Source organism: Leptonotus elevatus, chromosome 19 (genome assembly GCF_054856555.1).
Source record: "Leptonotus elevatus isolate MCC_2025b chromosome 19, RoL_Lele_1.0, whole genome shotgun sequence".
NCBI classification, from domain to species: Eukaryota; Metazoa; Chordata; class Actinopteri; order Syngnathiformes; family Syngnathidae; genus Leptonotus; species Leptonotus elevatus.
The window spans coordinates 15928601-15950827 of record NC_141257.1 but is presented as its reverse complement, the minus strand read 5'-3'; the positions used below and the strand labels follow the sequence as shown (position 1 = coordinate 15950827).

The window sequence follows — 22227 nt, the reverse complement described above, 5'->3', positions numbered from 1 at the left end:
AGACGCCCCGGAAATAATGTGATAAAGTGAATATCTCCCTGTAAAACAGCCTAATTGCTCACAAAATCAAGCTAGCAAAATAAATAACAATGCCAAACACCATGTAAAGTGAAACAGCCAGTTAATTGAAGCACATCCACAAACCCAATCTTTCCTTTTGCACCATTCTTTGTGAAAAGTACGAATAATTCTTTGTCCCTTACTTTGCTGAAGATCCGGTAGCTAAGGTGTTGATCTCCCATCCTTCAAAAGATGCCGTTTTCCCTCAAAAGAAAGGCGTGAAAATAGTTTTATATATTCCAGAGTGGCGTCATCTTACCGCTGTGCACTAAGTGTGTTTTGAATTCACGAATGCACTTTGCGAACGTACATTCGCATAGGAATAATACAGCGACGTAAAAAGGCTGCGTAGCGATCTGCCTATTTGCGTAAAGGACATTTCTACTTGGAAACTGACTATGCATGTGCGAACACACATCGCTACGCGGCTAGGACTGGGAAAAGCACAGTAGCGGTGTGCTTTCAGGAGTATCATTTTTGCAGCATTTTTGCCTGCAGGCAAGACGAAGTAATGAGTCATTTTTTATTGCGGTATGAAAATCACCAAATGTTGTCACTTTTAAACCTATAGGTAGTGTAGGCTTTCTGAAATTAAATAAATAATTAAAATAAATAGAAAAGGCCAAACGGTTTCAACTTTCATTTCAGCCTGGGGCAGGCAGTGCCTAACTGCCGCACGTCATTGTACAAGACATGTACTGTTAATTGCAACGTCTCAACTCCTCTCAGCTCATCAGTACGACATTAATATTTGTCATTCTTCACAGAGGAAAAATAATATATGACTTGAGTACTGATATATTGTATCCGCTTCCGGTCACGTTGGCGCAGCACGTCTGCGACACGGGCTCCGTGGAAAGCTGCAGTTCTTCTAACCTTTTCCTTATTTAGCTTTTAATTTTTGACTTTTTTAAATTATGAGCCACTTGCTCGATCTGTCTGCGACTCCTACCGCGAGTTACAGCACACGTCGGGGCTCCGAACGGAGCCTAATCTACCAACGGCTCGTGGCGTGTGTGGACAGGGGAACAAAGGAACGACATGGCTTTGTTGTCCGACATCAGAGACGCGCTCTGGGCCCTCGGCTCAACAGGCGACACGCCACCCCCCGACCTGCCGGAGGAGATTCAGCGAGCAGACCCGGGGAAACGCCGCCGGAGGAGAGGACAACGAGGTGGAGCACGCCAAAGACTCCGGAGGAGAGGATGCAGACCAGCGCTGCCGTCCTTGCTGCTCGGCAACGTGAGGTCCTTGGAGAGCAAGCTGGATGAGCTGAGGAGCCTCACCTCGGCCTGCCGCGAGCACCGGGACGCCTGCGTCATGGTGTTCACGGAGATATGGCTCCACAACTTTAATTTGATCTCTCTCTATTCTGTTGTTTTTTCTTTACTGTAACTGCAGCTGGACGGAGTCCAGGAAAAAGTTCCCCACGGGGAAAATAAAAGTATATCGTATCGTATCGTATATTGTCTGGCTACATTCAAATCATTTCAGAAGTCGCTGTGTATTTCTTGATGCAGTACCAGTGATGAACTACAATATGGTTCCAGGGATGAACATGCATCTGACTTGCCAGGCTGCATCCAACCTTGAGCAGGTCCTGTGGCATTTTGCCAATGAAACACTTTCCTCCTCCACCAAGTACAACATCAACAAGCAGGTCAGCTTTTTACATACCTCACTTACTGAACTTTCAAATACGTTTCTGAGCTGTGCCCGTGGCCCAGGATTTTAGCTTACTGGTAGCGCTCTGTGCTTCCTAACCGGAAATGTTAGTCATTGTGGGAGCATAAGATTTCTGGCTTAGGACATTATGACATTATTTATTCATTTGTCAAGTAACACTTCAAAAGAGAGTTAAGTTTTTTGTTTTATTCTCTACCCATACTTTCTTGTAAATCAACATATGGTCACTCTAAGTTTTTCATGTATTGGATTAATGTTTTATGTAGCTCATTATATTTTATTCCATTATTTAATTTTTGTTCCTTTCAGTTGTATTCGGCTGGAAGGGAGGTGTGCCCTGGCACTCCTTTTGATGAGCCACTACTCTTGCTGCTGTTAGCAATGATTCCGTTCTTATGTTCTCTTCAGCAACATCTCCTGTTGTGGCTCATTTTAAGTCTCATTTCACCATTATGTTTACCGGTTAGCATCATGTGAATTAAATGAAGTAATCAAGATAATAATCATATTTCTCTTTTTTTATTATCAGGTATTAGTCAAATACATACAAACAGTAGGAAAAGGACAGAGTTCATCTGCAACTTCGTTTTTCATGTTATCAATAGTATGCCCACATTCACTCAGCTTTTCTTTCTTTTTTCATCTTTTTAGTACAAAAGTAAAAGAAAAATAAAGTACATGAATAATTTAAAAAGTATTCTTCCCATTATTTACAACTCATATTAAACGTAATATAAATTAAACATTCCATTAACTTACTGGCAAAATGCTTCAAATAATATTGGACAGTCAGGCAATTAAATGTCTCGGCATTGATAATTACAAATGCATACATTTAATATACTCTCATAAATGAATGTCAATGATTGAGGATGGATTATATGCCACGGAGGAAGCGGGACTTCAGAATTCTGGGTTTTCACCCATCAACTTTGTTTTAGTTTCCGGTTTGCGACGTGTGGGCCGCGTTCCAGTACTTGCGCTTCCGCCTTTGTGCCCCTCGGTTGCGCGTTCCCGTCGACGGGTGCGAGGCTGCAAATGTGTAGTGTCTGTCTCAGTGTCTGAAGCATTTCAGATAGCCGAGACGCCCTCCCGCCGATGAGCGGGAGAGCGCGGTTTGGGGGCGCAGGGGTGGGGGTGCGAGTGTTGGAACGCGACAATCAGTGGCCGGAAACAACGTTGTGTGGAACCTGGAAGTCCGTGGCATCTACTTCAGTGACTGATGTCCTATGAACTGCAGTACCAGTGCAACTGCATCTTGGCGCTCACCTATTTTGGTACAGTATCAAACAATAAAATGGTTTAAAACAAGGATACATACTGTAGATACATTTATTTATGAATTCATCTTTTCAGATGTGTACTGTAACATGAAGGTGTGAAGAGTGGAACCTCCAGAACTCATTTAAATGTTCCAAACATTACTGAAGACTTATTCTCATAAAATAAAAAGCCTTGTGGGAACATTTACTCATATTTATGCTCAAGCGTCCAAAATAGTAGTAAAATGATGCTGATACTAAAACAAGGCATTGCAGGACTGTAATCTTGGAAAACAAGTCAAATGTTTCGCAAAACCTTGTTAAATTCATAGGGGAAAATATTGAAATCGGTAGACAGACCAAACCAGAATAAACTGACGCATCCGACGAAAAGATGCATGGTAAATGGTACTTCATTTATATAGTGCTCCACCACCTTACAAGGCCCTCAAAGCGCTTCACATTTTGACTACTGATGATACAGCATCAGTAGCAACTGGATGTTCAGTACCTTGCTCAAGGATACTTCAACATGGTCACAATAGCCTGGGATTGAACCCACAACCTCAGAGTTGCAAGACAACTGCTCTACCAGTCAGCCATGCCACATGGGGACATGACAAGAAATACGAGAGTAAGTGCAATTTCTGGAGAAATTGTGTGGGAATGCTGAAAGCTAAATGCTAATAGCTGAATGCTAATGAAAGAAAATGAAAGCTAAATTATGTTAAAATTACAAATTATTCATTGTAGTTGAAAGTAATATGTGGGAGTTATCGCACGGCAAAAAAGTGTGGCGAATAAAATTCAGCATTCCCACAAATAACTGTCTATTGTGCAATTAAGATTCATATTAAGTAGGGGTGTGCCAAAAATCTCGATTCTCATACGATTTCAGAATTGATTTTAAATGTCCCACAATCAATTTTATTTAAATTATATTATACTGTCTTGCCATTGTTTGTGTATGCTTATATTGGGAGCGCTGTTTGTGTTGTACACGATTTGGCCACTTAGGGGCAGTGTGGTTCTGCGCGTTTTGATACACTATTAAGCTGTAGCCACATTAGAGAGTCAAAGGAAAAAGTTACAATTAGGTTATTCTAATAAAAGTTGTTTTTTTGCAGCTTAGGAAGAGCATATGCCGGTGAATAATGTTAAGATGCTTCTCTGTATACATTCCTGAAGCGTTTTGTATGAATAGCCGTTCTTTTGAGTGATACAAGTGCCATGAGTAGCGTGCTAATTAGCATTAGCAAGTCAGACTGGAGAGATCATGAGGATTCTTTGCACATCTATAAATTGAAGCAGAAATTATTGTCAATCAAATCATTTTGAATCAAAAATCATTCTGAATCGAAAACTGATTCTAAATCTAATTGCAGACCCAAAAATTGGAATTGGAAGACAGTCAGATTCCCACCCCTATTACTAAGGCCCTAGTCTTTTTATTTCCTTCAGTTTCTTCCCTCCATAGTGGATATATCTTGCATAATAACTTTTCGGTCCCTCTTTTAACATTCCATTTCATAGCAGAAATGATGTGTCGATACCCTGTGGCTTGAATGAGACACTTAAATGTATCAGTATTCTATAACATAAACCACAAGTCCAAACCATTTGAGATCCACTTAACACACAGAGCTTGGGAAGGTTAGCTGTACATGTTAGAAAGGTATGTTCAGAGAGAAAACAATATTTACAGTATACCATCATATGTAGTCAAAAAACATTGTGAGGACTTCGCCCAAAATTTAGTACAACACGCACCAGCTTGTCTTGAGAGAGGCCATTTCCTATGTGTAAGCTAGACATGAGTAGAACTTGCTGCACTAATATAGTGCAAAAATTATGCCTGAAAAAACAAAAGGAGAGGCAGGTAGGCAGAAGAGATAGTTGCTGTAAAGTTCATAATACGAAATGTCTCTTCTTGGCCCATTACACTCAGCTGTAACCAAATGAACACAAGTACATCTGAAGAAAAATCTGTCTGTGGGCAGAGGTGGCAAATTCAGGTTCAGAAAGTAAAAACCCTGCCACAGTTTGGCTTTAACCCCTTGTGCTAGCTAACTAGCTCCCTAACAGGTAAATGAGCGCAAAGGGAGCTAGCTAGGGAGCTCGCTAGCTAGCACCTGGTGCTTAAGCCAAACTGTGGCAGAGTTTTTACTTTCGAGAAAGTGTTTTTACTTTCTGGACCTGGATTTCAATCCAGGTCCAGAAAGCAAAAACCTGCCACAGTTTGGCTTTCATTAAAATACACCACAGGAAGGCAAACTTCCAGACATAGGAAGTTAAATAAAGTCATAAAGGCCTTTGTGAAATAAAACCAGAAGAACACCAAGGAAGAGAGAGAGAGCTGCTCAGGAGCTCGGTTTTAAATTTGTGATATTTTTTTCTTTCAAAGCTTTCCATGCAGGGGCAAGTGTCTATAGATCAGCATGGTCAACAGAAAGACTCCTACATGTCGGCGTCTCCATCATAGGCCAGCGTCAGCGGCTTCAGTCTGTTGTTCATCTGTCGTCGCTGTGGTTTCTTTGGCTTCTTGCTGCAAGACAAGAAAGAAAAAGCAAACATTGTTGGTCATTATGCTCAATGAGCTGTGAACAGCTCTAAAATCATGCCCGTTATCCCACTGATCGGTAAAGGTTTGTGAGTGTTTGCGTTGGTATCAAATGTTGATTTTTCATCAGGGTTCGTTGAAGGTCGCTAACGGTCACAAAGAAAGTCACAAAGTGTTTTTCTTGCTACAAAGAAGTTTTGAACAAAGTCAAAATTTCTTGAAAAAGTAGACTGGATGTTAGACTAGCTAATAGTTGGTCTAAGTTGTGGCGCAGGTGGTGTGATGCGATTTTGGTGGATTTGATCGAGGCACAGGCAGACAGATTCTGAGCTCTATGGACACGAGTGGTGGATGTCATATTTCATTCATAACTATGACAATAGCATGGGATAATCCCTCTGAATTATTGTAGAAATCAAATTGAGCAAATTAGTATCATTAATGTGGGAATGCTGGAAGCCATTTGTTATTGGGATTATATATTCTTACTTATAATTATAGCATTTTATTCTCTTCACTTTTTTTGCCATGAAACAACTCCCACATAATACTTCTTTTTATTCATTTATCTTTGAACTACAGTTAAAACTTTGTAATTTTCACATCATTTATCTTTCAATTTACTTCATAAGCATTCAGTTTAGCATTCAGCTAATAGCATAGCTTTCAGCATTTCCACGCAATTACTGCAGAAATTGCACTTAGTCTAGTTATCTTATAAATATTGTAATAGCACCACTGTGCCAGTGCGGCACAACTATGGGTGGTAGTGTTTTTCTTGTTGCAAGGTAGTTTTGAACAAGTTCAAACTTTTTGGGCAACAAGAAAAATTGTTAGCGACTATTAAAACTGATGGCAAACGTCTTTGCGACCTTGGATGGACCAATGCTGAAAAGACGTTTTTCACAAATTTTCAGATTTTGTCTGCCCAGTACATTTACAGAAACATTTCAGTCACCTTCTGTGAGAATGTCTGTTTCACTCTAGTGTATTTAGTTTTGAAATACAGTAATTTGATAAATACACAAAAATTTAATTTCCAATATCAGTTATTAAACAGCACCTCGATGATAGCTTTGTAAGATAATGGAGGCAATATTTTACTTTTTTATTTTATTTTAGAAATTGCAGAGTATGCAGTCATCTGACATGTGACGTGATCTTCATTTAGTATTAATATTAGTTTTAATAGTGTTTTGTTGATTTGATTTTAGTTAGCTTTTTGTTGTCATGTTTCCTTGTGTTCCTTTTGTCAATGCCTGTCTCGTCAAGTCTTACTGTGTCCACCTGTGCTCATCAACCTGCTCGCTCATGTCATCCAATCAGCTCCCTCGGGTGTCTCTCGTCTCATCAGTTTGTTTGTATTTAATTGCCTGCTTTGGTTCAGGTCTTATTGGTTCATTGTCTTTGCCACGTTGCCGTAAGTCTAGTTAGGGATAGAGAATCCGAGGCTTTCCAAAACAATGAAGCACTTTTGAGATAATTGCCCTACAATGATGCGGTAACAGGTCCCATTTTGAACTGTCTTTAACATGACCCAGCCAGGGGTTGAACCCATAACCTCCCAGTCTGAGGGCTGACACTACCACTAACTAGAACAGGGGGTGCTTAAGTTCGGTCCTCGAGAGCCCCTTTCCAGCCTGTTTTCCATGTTTCTCTCCACTAACACACCTGATTCATGATCAGAATCATTATCAGGCTTCTGCAAAGCTTGCTGATTAGCTGATCATTAGATTCAGCTGTGCTGCAAGAGGGAAACATGGAAAACAGGCTGGATAGGGGCTCTCGAGGACCGACATTGTCAATGTCATTGTTTTTCCAGAGGCGGCAAATCCAGGTCCAGAAAGTAAAAACCCTGCCGCAGTTTAGCTTTAGCACCAGGTGCTAGGGAGCTAGCTAGCTAAACTGTGGCAGGGTTTTTACTTTCTGGACCTGGATTTGCCACCTCTGTTGTTTTTGTCTGTGCTTAAAACAGTATTTTCAATACATGACAATAATACAGTATTGTAAGTGGATCCCTGCGACCCTCTTGAGGATAAGCGATAAGGAAAATGGAGGATGGATTGTCCTATATGTTGGTGACTACTAAATCTGTATCATAGGTACTCATTTCGTAAGAGTAGTGCTTGTGTGAACAGGGATATTGTTTATTGTATAGGTATGGATTTCCATAATCATGAGATGGAAAAAATATTTAAGCCATAATATTTCCTATAACTTTTCCTATTTTGTATACAGAAATTGGGGACTTGGTTTGTCAAACACTTGAGTTTGAATTTGGCGTGAAACAGCGTGAGACGCTGATGCGTCTGTGACGTTAGAGGCTGACGCGTCTGTGACGTTTGAGGCTGACGCGTCTGTGACGTTTGAGGCTGACGCGTCTGTGACGTTTGAGGCTGACGCGTCTGTGACGTTTGAGGCTGACGCGTCTGTGACGTTTGAGGCTGACGCGTCTGTGACGTTTGAGGCTGACGCGTCTGTGACGTTTGAGGCTGACGCGTCTGTGACGTTTGAGGCTGACGCGTCTGTGACGTTTGAGGCTGACGCGTCTGTGACGTTTGAGGCTGACGCGTCTGTGACGTTTGAGGCTGACGCGTCTGTGACGTTCAAGGCCTCGTTTGCAGTGTTCAGGTGATTTTCGGCATGTCCGAAGCAGTTGTTGTAACACTGACATGGCTCCGATTCATTTGGTCGATTTGGATTTGAGCAGGAAGGCTCGATTGTAACATCCCTAAGTCTAGTCGAGTGATTTCCTTTTCCTAGTGTAGTTTGTTTGGGGGTTCTTGTTCATTCTATGATTTTGATCATTTGAGTACCTTGTTTTGGTTCTTTTGGAAAATAAATACATTTTGTTTTTATTTTTATTAAATTAATATTAATAATTTTTTTTAAACATGATTAATCGCATTACTTCAATAATTAACTCACGATTAATCGCAAATTAACATTTTATATCGCAATTTATATCTAAAATTACAATAAAATGTACAATATTTTTTTAAAATAATTTTTCATACTCAACATAAAGGGCCAGACTGAGATGGTTTGGACATGTCCAAAGGAGATAGTGAGTAAGTTTCCAAATGCCAGGAAGGAGGTTTTGAGGAAGACCAAAGAGGAGGTTTATGGATGTAGTTAAAGAGGACATGAAGGTAGTTGGTGTGAGAGCAGAGTATGCAGAGGACATGGTTAGATGGAGGCAACTGATTCGCTGTGGGGATCCTTGAAGGGAAAAGAAGAAGATACTCAACATAAAAGTGGGAAGAAATGTTTACCTAATCGTAATTAATCGCATGACTTCAATAGTTGACTTGCGATTAATTGCTATTTGATCACACATTTTATATCTCAATTTTTATCTAAATTTACAATAAAATGTACAATATTTTTTTTCAAATTTTTCGTATTCTTTAACATAAAAGTGGGAAGAAATTTTAAACTAATAGAAATACGGTTGCATTTTTTAGTCATTGATACAGTAATTTCATAATCATTCATAAAATTGAGTTAAAATTAAAAAGATGTACAAAAAACGAGTGTGATACTGATTTGTGTTGAGGTCATTTTTCTGCCACTAAATGTCATAATTGCATTTCTAGGACGTGGGATGATATCTCATATTTAATATTTCATATTAAGACAAATTTTTAACTTGTGAAAATTTGCACATTTTTTAAACTATAAAATACACTTACTTAATATACTTGACCCCAGTCCCCACAAATATATGCATTGTTTATTATTTATAAAAATATTTTAAAATTTTATATTTTTGAACATGTTCTCCTTCCCTGCATTAGAGTCCACCTCCATACCGAAAATTACAGTAACGTTTTATTAGAAATAAATCCAATATAAGGTCATGCTCTTTCCATTCTAGATTGAATACGCTGGTTATTATGTTAAGTCTGCAACTTGTGACTTCTACAAATAGTCAAAATGTTGTTGATGCTGGAAGCTCACCTCCAGGAAGTGATGAAAGTGAAATGAATAAAGATGCATCACAGGGAATGAGGGCACGATTGAGAGTCAGCCAGTAACAAGAGTTGGCCCTCATTAATTGATTAGGGTTTCAAAGTGAGGTGTGGAGCGTTGTAGTGAATGCAGCTGTGGTTGTTGTGATGGTTGAGGAGGATGTTGAATTGCATATTGCTGCTGCTGCTTCTGGAGTTGGCAAAGCTCTTGCTGTTCTAGGTTCTGGCAGGCAGGGCAGATGTAAGGCACTGTGTAGCTGTTTGGGTCCATCCAGTACACCCCATCTGCAGGGGACTTGAAGTTTGGCTCATGGTAAAGGCAAAAACCATAACGACTAAACAGAATGTGAAAGGTGAAGGTGGAGAAAGAAAAAAAAACATACAACGAAAGATGAAATGATCATGGAAACAAGAATAACATAAAAATGAAACAACTAAGTAAATTAAATATGGACAGTGATGTAATGGAGATCAACCTGTCGACAATAATGCTTACAATTTACTCCACCTGTCAAAAAATGGCAATTCTGATAATATTGTGTTTCTGGAATATGAATTAATCAGAAAAATCCACCCTATTTCTTAATCAGTCACAGGGTTAGCCATTTTGCCACTTGCTACTGACTAAAAATAATACCATAGTACCAGGTAACAACCAATCATGGTTCAGCTGTTTTCTGGGTTTCGTTATTATGGAAGCCCATTCCCGCCAGTAAAAAAAAAGAAGAAAAAAAGAGTTGGTTTCGCCAGTGGGACTTTTTTCCCCCAACGTCAGAAGACCATTTCCGCCAGTGAAAAAACATGTCAGAAGCACATTTGATTATTTAATTTTTTTAGTTGAAGACCTTTTCTATCAAACCTCCATGCGGCATGTGCAAGCCATCCATCGCCAAGCAAAGCCTGAAACAGTTTACATGAAGACCATATTGCATTCAGCGAAAAGCTAAAAGTGGATTTTCTGAAGATATTGTATAAATGTACTTGACAAGATGTATTCTATAATGATACGATTTGTGGTTTTATAGAACTATATGCGATAATTTCATGGTTTGTGAATCCACAGTTTTTTCCACTGGCGTAAATAGGTTTCTGAGAAAAAAAGTGTATTTTAAAATAATAATCCGGAAACGTACGGCGGCGTATTAGGGCCACGTATAAACAGATTTTTTTAGAGGGCGGGGTCAATATTCCGAGAAAAAAACTCGCAAATTTGCCACTTTATTAAATTGCATATTTGCCACTTCACGAGTTTTTTTCATGAGTAAATTTTCTATGGACCTTGAAAGTTTATCTTCTTTTCCTTTCGGCGTTTCCCTTCAGGGGTCGCCACAGCGAATCAGTTGCCTCCATCTAACCCTATCCTCTGCATCCTCTGCTCTCACACCAACTACCTTCATGTCCTCTAACTACATCCATAAACCTCCTCTTTGGTCTTCCTCTAAACCTCCTTCCTGGCATTTGGAAACTCAACATACTCACTATCTCCTCTAGACATGTCCAAACCATCTCAGTCTGGCCTCTCTGACTTTATCTCCAAAGCCTCTAAAATGTGCTGTCCCTCTGATGTACTCATTCCTGATTCTATCCATCCTGGTCACTCCCAAAGAGAACCTCAGCATCTTCATCTCTGCCACCTCCAGCTCTTCCTCCCATCTTTTCCTCAGTGGCACTGTCTCCAGACCAACCAACATTGCTGGTCTCACCACAGTTTTATAAACCTTTACTTTCATTTTAGCTGAAACTCTTCTATCACACATCACACCTGACACTTTTCTCCAACCGTTCCAGCCTGCCTGCACTTCTTCACTTCTTTTCCACACTCTCCATTGCTCTGGACTGTTGACCCTAAATACTTAAACTCCTCCACCTTCCTCCGTCACACCTACAGCACACCTCACCACTGTCCTACAGTCCTCATACATGTCCTGCACCACTTGAACATACTTCTCTGCCACTCCAGACTTCCTCATACAAAACCACAGTTCCTCTCTGAGCACCTTGTCATAAGCTTTCTCCAGATCTACAAAGACACTATATGCAGCTCTTTCTCACCTTCTCTGTACTTCTCTATCAACATATTCAAAGCAAATACTGCATCTGTGGTACTCTTTTTTTTGGCGTGAAACCATACCGCTGCTCACAAATGTTCACCTCTACCCTCAGTCTAGCTTAAACTACTCTTTCCCATAGCTTCATTGTGTGGCTCATCAGCTATTTTACAAATTTGTGAGTTTATTATGTGGTAAATTTGCCACTTTATATAGTGGCAGATTTGCGACAAAAAAACTCAGAAACTTACGAGAAATACACGTAGCGTAACTATAGTCTAATCATGTGAGGATTCGTTGGTGGTTAATGGGACACTGTTTATAAAATGAAAAGGCAGGATGGAGACTGATTCTTTCTTAAATTAAAACTTTACTCGTCATTCACCGCAGCCAGAGCGACAACACTTCCTGATCCACTATCAGCTGACTAACACCAATCAGATGCTAGAATACCATAGATAAATGCAAGTGAATGACGGAGAGCAGCAGATTCGACACATCAATTTAGATACTTGTACAAAAAAATACCAAAATGTATGAATGTGTAAATAATAATTCTGGAAACATAAATGTACAAGTAAATATACATTTTAACAAATTAACTTAAATGCTTGAACGTCCGGATGTGGACCTTCACAAAGCGAGGCGTTTTTGTCGCTGGCCAGTGGCCGTACACAACGGTTCAAAGAGCGAATGCTTAACATGATATGGTTAATCTATGCTAAAGCAATTACTATCTCCTTATATACCAGACCGAAAACGATTGGCACAAGCAGTCAAGTAGTATGCTACAAGTATTTCTTGTAAGGTTTTTAAATAATTTTTCTTGCAAATCTGCCACTATATAAAGTGGCAAATTTGCCACTTTATACACTCGTAAATTTGCGACTTTATAAAGTGGCAAATTTGAGTTTTTTTTCTCTGAATAAAAAAATATATTTATACGTGGCCCTTAAACGCCGTCGTAGAAACGGGCCTCTGACAAGTGAAAAAAAAAACTGGCAGGAATGCTTGAATTTGCAAGAGTGGGATTTTCAAATGGAAAGACGCTGTGTCTGTTAATGCCACCGATCTACAAAGTTGTTCAGACAAAACAACGTGAAGCGTATAAGACACGATGTATTGCAATGGGGTCACGTGTTTCCAGTGGTGACGAAAGCGCCAACAGTCGTCTTTGTTAAAACAGCAAAATATACTCAAAAATACAAATAATACTACTTAACATTAGTTTGAGTTAAGATTATGGTTATATTTAGTTTTATAGTTACGTTTAGGCTTTGTAAAAAAGTAAGACGGAATTGAAGGTCACGTGTTTCTGGTAGAGCTCCACTCGCCCGTGGTCTGCAGCTAAACCCTTCTCGGTAAACGAGCACCACGGGAGCTAGCTAACTAGCGCCTGAGGCTAAAGCCAAACTGTGGCAGGAGTTTTACTTTCTGGACCTGGATTTGGCACCTCTGACTCTTTTTCAGCCCTAATGTAAGCATTCTCTGTTCACTGCATATTTTTCTGATCTCCATTAAATCACTGGTGATGATGTTAATGTAAATGAAAATGTAACTTAAGGTGCACAACATTATCATACAAGTGTTGGTACATTACCATGCTAAGTAAGTCATTGACATTATAAAGACGAGAAGAACAAACACTCCTGCTGCTACTCCATACACCCAGGTCTTGAGCTTTCCATCTGAAAAGAAACATTGTGAGTGAGAATATGCTGCCTGATACTATGTCTTTGATCACATGGGTGCAGTAGAGCTCTCTACAATGGTTCATGAGATCATGTCTGCTGTGCTAAGTGTGGTGACGGTAGTTTGCAGTTTACCAAATCCAATTCCAAAGAAGTTGGAACGTTGTGTTAAACATAAATGAAAAGATAATACAATGATTTGCAAATCATGTTCAACCTATATTTAATTGAATACTCTACAAAGACAAGATATTTAATGTTGAAACTGATAAACTGATTGTTTTTAGCAAACAATTATTAATTCATTCACTCAGAGCCATTTTCACTGAAGCAGCCTTCTTCGCTCCAGGCTGTTTTACTGGATTTTGACTGATTTTGCAAGATCCACAGAATATTCTATTCTATTGCTAAAAAACATGGAACATAGCAAAAGAAAGATTAATCTCTTCTTTCGCCAGGAAAAAAAAGGTATATTTGTATCTGTTTCTGTTTTGCGGCAATTAGCATTAGAATATAGCTAAGTTTCATCAATATTCACAAACCTGTTGAAAACACTGGAAAAAGGAGCTTGCAACATGGCCCTGGCTGATATCTTATACTGTGCTGCCACCTGCTGGCCGTTTTTTGTAATAACTACCTTTGCTTTAAGCGATGTTTTCATGTCAGAAGCTGTACTGTAGCATAAAAAAAACATAAAAATAATAATAAAAAAAAAACATTAAAAAAAAACATTAAAAAAAAACATTAAAAAAAAACATTAAAAAAAACATTTAAAAAAAACATACTAATACATTTTGGGGAGTGCAGGACTGTTGTGGAGTTTGAATTAGTTAACTTAGACTTTTATGGCTGCAACATGTTGCAGACAAACCCGGGATAGTTGGTAAAAAAGACTGAGAAACTGCTTATCAAACACCTGTTTGGAACATCCCACAGTAGAACAGGCTAATGGTTGGATGCCATGATTGGGTATAAAAAGAGCTTCCCTGAATTGCTCAGTCATACACAAGCAAAGATGGAGGGAGGTTCAGCTCTTTGTGAAGAAGTGCATGAGAAAATAGTCGAAAAGCTTAAGGACAATGTTCTTCAATGTACAACTGCAAGGAATTTAGGAATTTACACATCTACGGAAAATCAAGATAAATCACTGCATGTAAGCGGCAAGGCCGAAAACCAGCATTGAATGCCAGTGGCCTTCGATCCCTCAAGTGTCAAGTGGCACTGCATCAAAGACTGACATCAGTGTGTAAAGGTTATCACCACATTAGCTCAGGAACACTTCAGAAAACCGATATACAATATAAAATTACAGTTTGGCGCTACATCCCTAAGTGCAACTTAAAACTCTACTATGCAAAGCAAAAGCCATTTATCAACATTCTTTAAAGTAGAAAAGTGTTTTGTGGTCTGATGAGTCCACATTTCAAATTGTTTTTGGAAATTGTGGATGTCATTTCCTCCGGGCCAAGGAGGAAACGAACCATCCGGACTGTTATGGACACAAAGTTCAAAAGGCAGGATCTGTAAACAATGAAACATAACTTTCTTATCTGTGAAGGCACCATTGATGCTGAAAGGTACATACAGGTTTTGGAGAAACATATGCTGCCATCCAAGCAACGTTCTTTGTTTTTTTTCCATGGACGCCCCTACTTGTTACAGCAGTACAATGACAACACACATTCTCCATGTTTTAACATTGTGGCTTTGTAGTAAAAGAGTGCGAGTACTAGACTGGCCTGCCTGCAGTCCAGACCTGTCTCTCATTGAAAATGTGTGCCACATTGTGATGCCTAAAATACAACAACCAAGACCCCAGAGTGTTGAAAAGGTGAAACTGTACATTAAACAAGAATGGGAAACAATTCCAACTTACAAAGCTTCAACTATTAGTGTCCTCAGTTGTAAAACATGTATTGAATGTTGTTAAAAGAAAAGGTGATGTAACACAGTGGTAAACATGACCCTCATTTTTTTTGCTCCCAAAAACGTATAAAAACGTTCCATTTTAAATATTGCCATGGTTCCAAAAACATATTTATACTTTTTTTTTATTATGCTGGAACATACTTTGATGCAGCCTCTGACCTGAATATGTCGCTCAAAGCAATGGTAGTTATTACAAAAACGGCCAGCAGGTTACAGCAGAGTATAAGAGATCAACCAGGGCCATGTTACAACAAGCTCTTTTCCCAATTGTTTTCAACAGGTCTGTGAATAATGATTAAACTTAGCTATATGCTAATGCTAATTGCTGCAAAACTGAAACCGATACAAATGTACTTTTTTTTCCTGATGAAAGAAGAGACTAACCTTTATTTTGGTAGGTTCCATGTTTTATAGCAATAGAACACAATATTCTGTGGGCCTTGGAAATTTAGTCAACATCCAGTAAAACAGCTGGGAGCGAAGGGGATTGCTTCTGTCAAAATGGCTGGGAATGAATGAGTTAATGATCATTTGCTAAAAACAATAAAGTTTATCAGTTTGAACATTAAATATCTTGTCTTTGTAGTGAACTTAAATATAGGTTGAACATAATTTGCAAATCATTATATTATGTTTTCATGTATGTTTAACTTTATTGCAATTGGGTTTGTATTTATGATAGTGATAATTAATTGTACATTAATTGACATTCACATTTCAAGTGAAATGTATGGAGGGGTGTCTACCTGGACCAAATGGCTGCAGAAACCAGGTGCGTCCCACCCTGCCAGGTGGGCTGACTGCCGGCTGGGTGGGATTGAAGGCCCGGATGGTCTTGACATCTGCCTTGTTGTCACCGGCAGTGGGAATCTCCAGCACTGGGATAACAGTGCACTGGTCGAGCAGGCCATCAGAGGTCATCACTTCTGTGTAGCCCTCCTCACAGCCACAAACACCCGACTGACACAAAGAGAAAGTGCAGTTATTACACAACGATGGACAGCTACTTGACTGGACTGACTTTTTAAGTTAGTTGGATAGTTAGAGTGTTTTTTATTGTTGTTTTTACAGTGTGAATTTTGTTGTATGTCTTTAAAGGGATACTTGATTCATTGAGCCATTTTCAGCAGTAAAAAGTTAATATTTTGTCCAGAATTACCTTATCTGCTCCCAAAAACGTATAAAAACATTCTATTTTAAATGTTGCCATGGTCCCAAAAACATATTTCTATGTTTGTTTTTTATGCAAGAGCATACAGAAGGCTTTGATGCAGCCTCTGACCTGAAGAGGATGCTTAAAAAAACGGCCAGCAGGTGGAAGCAGAGTATAAGAGATCAACCGGGGCCATGTTGCAACAAGCTCTTTTTGCCAGTGTTTGAGAATAAAAGAGGTGTGGACTCGAGTCATGTGGCTTGGACTCGAGTCATGAATTTGACAACTTTAGACTCGACTTGGCAAAATGTTAAAAGATCTATATCTGAATAATGCTGAAACTTAGCTATATTCTAATGCTAAATAATGCAAAACGGAAACAGATATAAATATACTTTTTTACCTGCTGAAAGAAGAGACTCAAATCTTTCTTTTGGTGGGTTCCATGTTTTTATAGCAATAGAAGACAAAATTCTGTGGGCCTTGCAAAATCAGTCAAAATCCATTAAAAAAGCCGGGAGCGATGGGTTTGCTTCAGTGAAAATGGCTGGGAGTGAATGAGTTAATTTGATAATGATAATTATTTTTCATGTACAATTAATACCTTTAAAAACAAAATTTTCCACTTGCTGTCGACTAAAGATGACATCACCTCTGCTGAGGAAATATGTAACGGCCAACCACGGCTCACCAGTTTTCTGGGTTTGAACAGCAAACTGAGCCATGAATGTTTTTTTTACCTGTTTCCTCAGTACAGGTCACATGTTGCAAAATTTGCTTTTAAATTTAAATTAATTGTTCATGAAAAATAATGAAGGGGCGGGAATCTTTGACTGTCTCACGATTTGACTCACGAATGCTAACTAGCGCATCACACGCGGCACTTTTATCACTCAAAAAACGGCTATTCATACAAAATGCTTCTTAACATTACTCACCGGCATATGCTCTTCCTACGCTGCAAAAAGCAACTTTTATTGGCATAACTTGATTGTGACTTTTTCCTTCTATTCTCAAATGTGGCTAAAACTTAACAGTGTTTCAGAACATGTGGAACCACACTGCCCCCAAGTGGCCAAATCGTGTACAACATGAACAGCGCTCCCAATAAAGGCACACACAAACAAAGGCAAGACAATTTAAAATAATTTAAATAAAATCAATTTTGGGACATTTAAAATCGATTCTGAATCATACTAAATGAGAATCGATTTTTTTTTGGCACACCTCTAGTTATTACATAAATTATAGACAAAACATTAACTTCTTATTGTTGAAAATAGCTCAATGAGTCAAGTATCCCTTTAAACTCACCTCTGTACAAAGGGAACGTTGTTTGGTGCACGGTGGGTCACAGGATCGGTCAGCCATTGGCTTGGCTGTAGTTGCGCACCCGCCTGGAATGAACATAATTTTGTCAGAGGCTTTGATTTCAGAAAATATAAACATCTATCTACTAATGCTCAGTGTTAAAACGTACTACATGTTAAAACAAACCCCAAGTACAATGAAGTTGGGACATTTATGAGAAATGTAAGTAAAAACAGAATACAATGATTTGTAAATCCTTAATAACCTATATTCATTTGAACACAAAAGGCTCAATATCTTGTAACATTTATTACTGTATGTAAGTCACCTGTGACATTCAGTCCATCTGATCGCTGGCACCAGACGTGCCGCGATGAGCCTCTCCATGGTCCAGCTCGCCAGGCGTATTCAAAACACTGTCCGTCTGAAGGTAGAATGTTCTGTTTATTTAAGAGTCTTAAAAAATAACAGTCATCTAATGATATGAAAGGAAATACAGCCTTGAGCAGATTATTTTACTTAAAGGGTGTCAAGTCAAAAATCTTCTTCACAATTATCTGTTACACAGCATAATCCACCCGTTTTATCAATCTCAGGGGGTGGCCATTTTGCCACTTGCTGTCAACTGAAAATGACATCACTTTGCCTATGTGCTATGCTTGTGAATGTCACATAACCAAACCCAGAAGATTTTTGAGCCGTGAACTGCCGTTACGAAAAGTTTGGACAAAATTTCCCCTTTAACAATAATAATTAATTGAATTGAAGTTTTGGCAGTAATATGTCAGTTTTGACCTGTACACGGCCGGGCCTCCAGCTCCTGTTCTGGACACTGAAGCAGATTCTCAGGGTCTTGAGCCACAACAGCTCGAGAGCGGACTTGCACTGAGCCAAAACCCAGATCATCCCCATCAACACAGCTTAACTGGCATGGACTCCAAACCGTCCAGTCTGTCAAGTAGCATTCCCCTAAAACAGCATAAATATTAAAAAACATTTCAAAATGTACTTTATTAGTAAGTAATTGCATCATATCCTCTCAAACAGAGTTGTAACCTTTCAAATCAAACTGAAATCCCACTGAGTCAACTCGAATCATATCGTTCTGCTTTCAAATCGTACCATCCTTGAATCGTTTCGCACATATACCGTACATATGTAGTATATATCGGTATGTATAAACCCAATTCCCAAAAAGTTGGGACACTATACATATTGTGAATAAAAACTGAATGCAATTATGTGGAAGTGCCACATTTCAATAATTTGTTCAGAATATAACATAGATGACAGGTCAAAAGTTTAAACTGAGAACAATTTTCATTTTAAGGGAAAAATATGTTGATTGTAAATTTTATGGTGCCAACAAATCTAAAAAAAATGTTGGGACGGGTAGCAATAAGAGGCTGGAAAAGTCAATTGCACAAAAAAACAAACAGCTGGAAGACCAGTTACCACTAATGAGGTCAATTGGCAACTTGATTAGAGTATAAAAAGAGCTTCTAGGAGTGGCAGTGTCTCTCAGAAGCGAAGGTGGGTAGAAAATCATCAATTCCTCCAATGTTGCGCAGAAAGATAGTGGAGAAATATCAGAAAGGTGTTTACCAGTGAAAAATTGCAAAAAGGTTGAAGTAATCATCATCTACAGTGCATAACATCATCCAAAGATTCAGAGAATCTGGAACAATCTCTGTGTGTAAGGGTCAAGGCCGAAAAATCACACTGGATGCCCATGATCTTCGGGCCCTTAAACGGCACTGCACCACAAACAGGAACGCTTAGTGTAAGGGAAATCACAGAAAGGGCTCAGCAATACTTCCAGAAAACATTATGGGTGAACACAATCCAGCGTGCCAGCCGCTGTTGCCAGACTCTACAGTACAAAGAAGAAGCCATTTCTAAAGCAGAACAAGAAGCGGCAGCATTTCTCTGGGCCAGGGGTTATTTAAAATGGTGTGGCAAAGTGGAAACCTGTTTTGGAAACAGTTAGAGAGACGCGTGTTAGACAAGAATGGGACAGCATTCCTATTTCTAAACTTGAGAAAATTGTCTCCTCGATCCCCAGACGTTTGCATACTGTTGTAAAAAGAAGAGGGTATGCCTCACAGTGGTGAAAATGGCCTTGCCCCAACTTTTTTTTAGATTTGTTGACATCATGGAATTTAAAATCAACAAGTTTTCCCTTAAAATGGTAAATGTTCTCAGTTTAAACTTTTGACCTGTTCTCTATGTTCTATTATGAATGAAATATTAAAATGTGTCACTTCCACGTAATTGCTTTAAAAAAAAATTTTTTAAATAGTTTTTATTCAAAATTTTTACAGTGTCCCAACTTTGCAGTGCTGCTCAAAAGTTAGTGAACCCTGCAGGCATGGTCAGATTTTTGGGATAAAATATTCAAATAACCTTATTAAATGTTTATTCATACCCAAATCTACAATGCTGACATTGAAAATAATGGACTTGAACAAAAGGAATGATCATACTGCCATTCATTCTTGAACAAAAGTTGTTGATTTAAGAAAAACTCAGATTTCATGGTTGCAAATGTGTATGTGAACCTCTCACTTAATCAGACATTGCACCTCCTTTTGCAACACTTTCTTTAGTGACTTATCAGTCTTTCACATCTACTTTGGGGGAATTTTTGCCACTCTTCCTTGCAAAATGCAGCCAGTTGAGAGAGGTTGGATGGGCGTCTAGCATACACTTCAGGTCCCACCACAGTATTTTGAAATAATTTAAGTCAGGATTTTGACTGGGCACATCTAGAACATGAATCTTGTTGTTCTTCAGACATTCCTTGGTTGTATTGCTGGAATGCTTTGGATTATTGTCATGTTGCATGATCCATCGTCTACGAGGCTGTAACTTCACAAAGAACGGCTTCAGGTTATGTTCCAGGATTTTACAATATTCCTCTGAATTCATGATTCCCTGGATTATGTGGAGTTGTCCAGGTCCTGAGAATGAAAAAAAAAATTACGTTCTCACCTCCATGCTTCACTCTAGGGTGAAGGTTATTTTGCTGGTATGCAGTGTTGACTTTTCACCAGACTGTTTTAGTTGTAACCAAACAGTTCAATTTTGGACGCATCTGTCCACAAAAGGGACTTCCAAAAAGCTTCAGTGTTGTCCAGGTACTCGCTGGCAAAGTTGAGATCGGCAGCTTTGCTCTTTTTTTATGAGCAGAGGCTTCTACCTAGCAAGCCTTCCATGAAAGCCTTGTCGATTTACTTTTCTTTAGATAGTTGAAGCATGCACATGTGTCCCAGATGCAGCAAATCTTAATGTGATGTTCGAGTTGGCTTTTTACCTGAATTGTCATTTTTCTTGTGGTTCTTGCTGATATTTTTAGAAGGTCGTCCACTTCTTGGCAGGATTGTAGTAATTTTCAGTGTTCTTTAGTTTCAGATGATCTGCTTCACAGTGGAATGATGAAGCTAAACATTTTTTTGATTACTTTATAGCTTTCTCCAGACAGAAGTGCTGTCACTACCCACTTCCTGAGGTCCCCTGATATTTATCTTCCGACAGCATGACTGACCTGTATGGGTTCATCTGGGTAAGACTAAAGTGACGTGGTTTTTCAGTGGTTAATTTAGCTACCAATTTGTCCTACCTGATTCTACTTGACTGCTGGTTTTAAGCAATGCAGCTCAGGGTTCACTTACTTTTACACCTACATGAATTGACCAAAAACTCTTTTTATTTTTGACTACACAATTCATAAAAAAAAAAGAACAATGCATTGAATTGATAAACCTACACCTGCTATTTCATATAAAATGTAATGGTTCAGATTGAGCAACAAAATTAGGTTGAAACAATTGGAAAGTCCAAATTGCTCAAGAGGTTCACAAACTTTTGGGCAGCACTGTATACACCCCCCCCCCCCCCACACACACACATATATATATATATATATATATATATATATACACATATATATGTGTGTTGTGTTGTGTTTGGAATTGTTACATTTAAAAACAGGGCAATAACTGATCATGTCACTAAATTGCACCTATATTGCACCTATGCCCTTTCGCTTTTGCACCTAGTGCGCTTTTACCTGGACAAGGTACTGTGCAGGACTCCTGCCGTATTATCTGTGCATCTCCGTCCACCACAGGTACTTGTTCTCCACACAGCTCATCGTCCACCAGACTTCCCTGTAGATCAGATCCATCTGACACGAAGCATGAAATGTTCCTGAACCGCAAGCCTTCACCACATCTTGCACTCTGGGATAAAAAAATACAAAAATCGTTGTACATGTTTAACTTTTGCCGGAAGGAAGTCAACACAAAATGTCAAACAGATGGTGGTAGGACTAACTAAAAGTATTTATGTCCAATGCATAAAAATAAAAAATAATAAAAAACTGGGTGAATATTAATCTGCTTCATTTTTGTGAGTAGGTTTACCTGGTCTGAGTTTATTCATCTCAGGACCTGACTACATTCATTTACTACTGCTTATCCTGTTTAAGGTCACGTGTGAGCTGGAGCCCATCTTGCAACCGATTGTTGTAAAGCTATGAAATTGACTAT

The 22227-nt window shown here is 38.9% G+C and overlaps 1 protein-coding gene across 1 annotated transcript in view; it reads right to left on the bottom strand.

The window, feature by feature from the left end:
- Nucleotides 1-2249: 2249 nt before the first annotated feature.
- The window catches only part of thsd7aa (thrombospondin, type I, domain containing 7Aa), a 145672-nt gene continuing 125694 nt past the window's right edge, over nucleotides 2250-22227 (bottom strand). The window contains exons 22-28 of the mRNA XM_086062077.1: nucleotides 21747-21918; nucleotides 18470-18643; nucleotides 18003-18098; nucleotides 17678-17760; nucleotides 15957-16170; nucleotides 13191-13278; nucleotides 2250-5553 (exon numbers count right to left, since the gene is read on the bottom strand). Of these exons, the coding sequence (XP_085918203.1) occupies nucleotides 5466-5553; nucleotides 13191-13278; nucleotides 15957-16170; nucleotides 17678-17760; nucleotides 18003-18098; nucleotides 18470-18643; nucleotides 21747-21918 (915 nt within the window). The 3' untranslated portion in view covers nucleotides 2250-5465. The remainder of the gene's footprint in view (nucleotides 5554-13190; nucleotides 13279-15956; nucleotides 16171-17677; nucleotides 17761-18002; nucleotides 18099-18469; nucleotides 18644-21746; nucleotides 21919-22227) is intronic.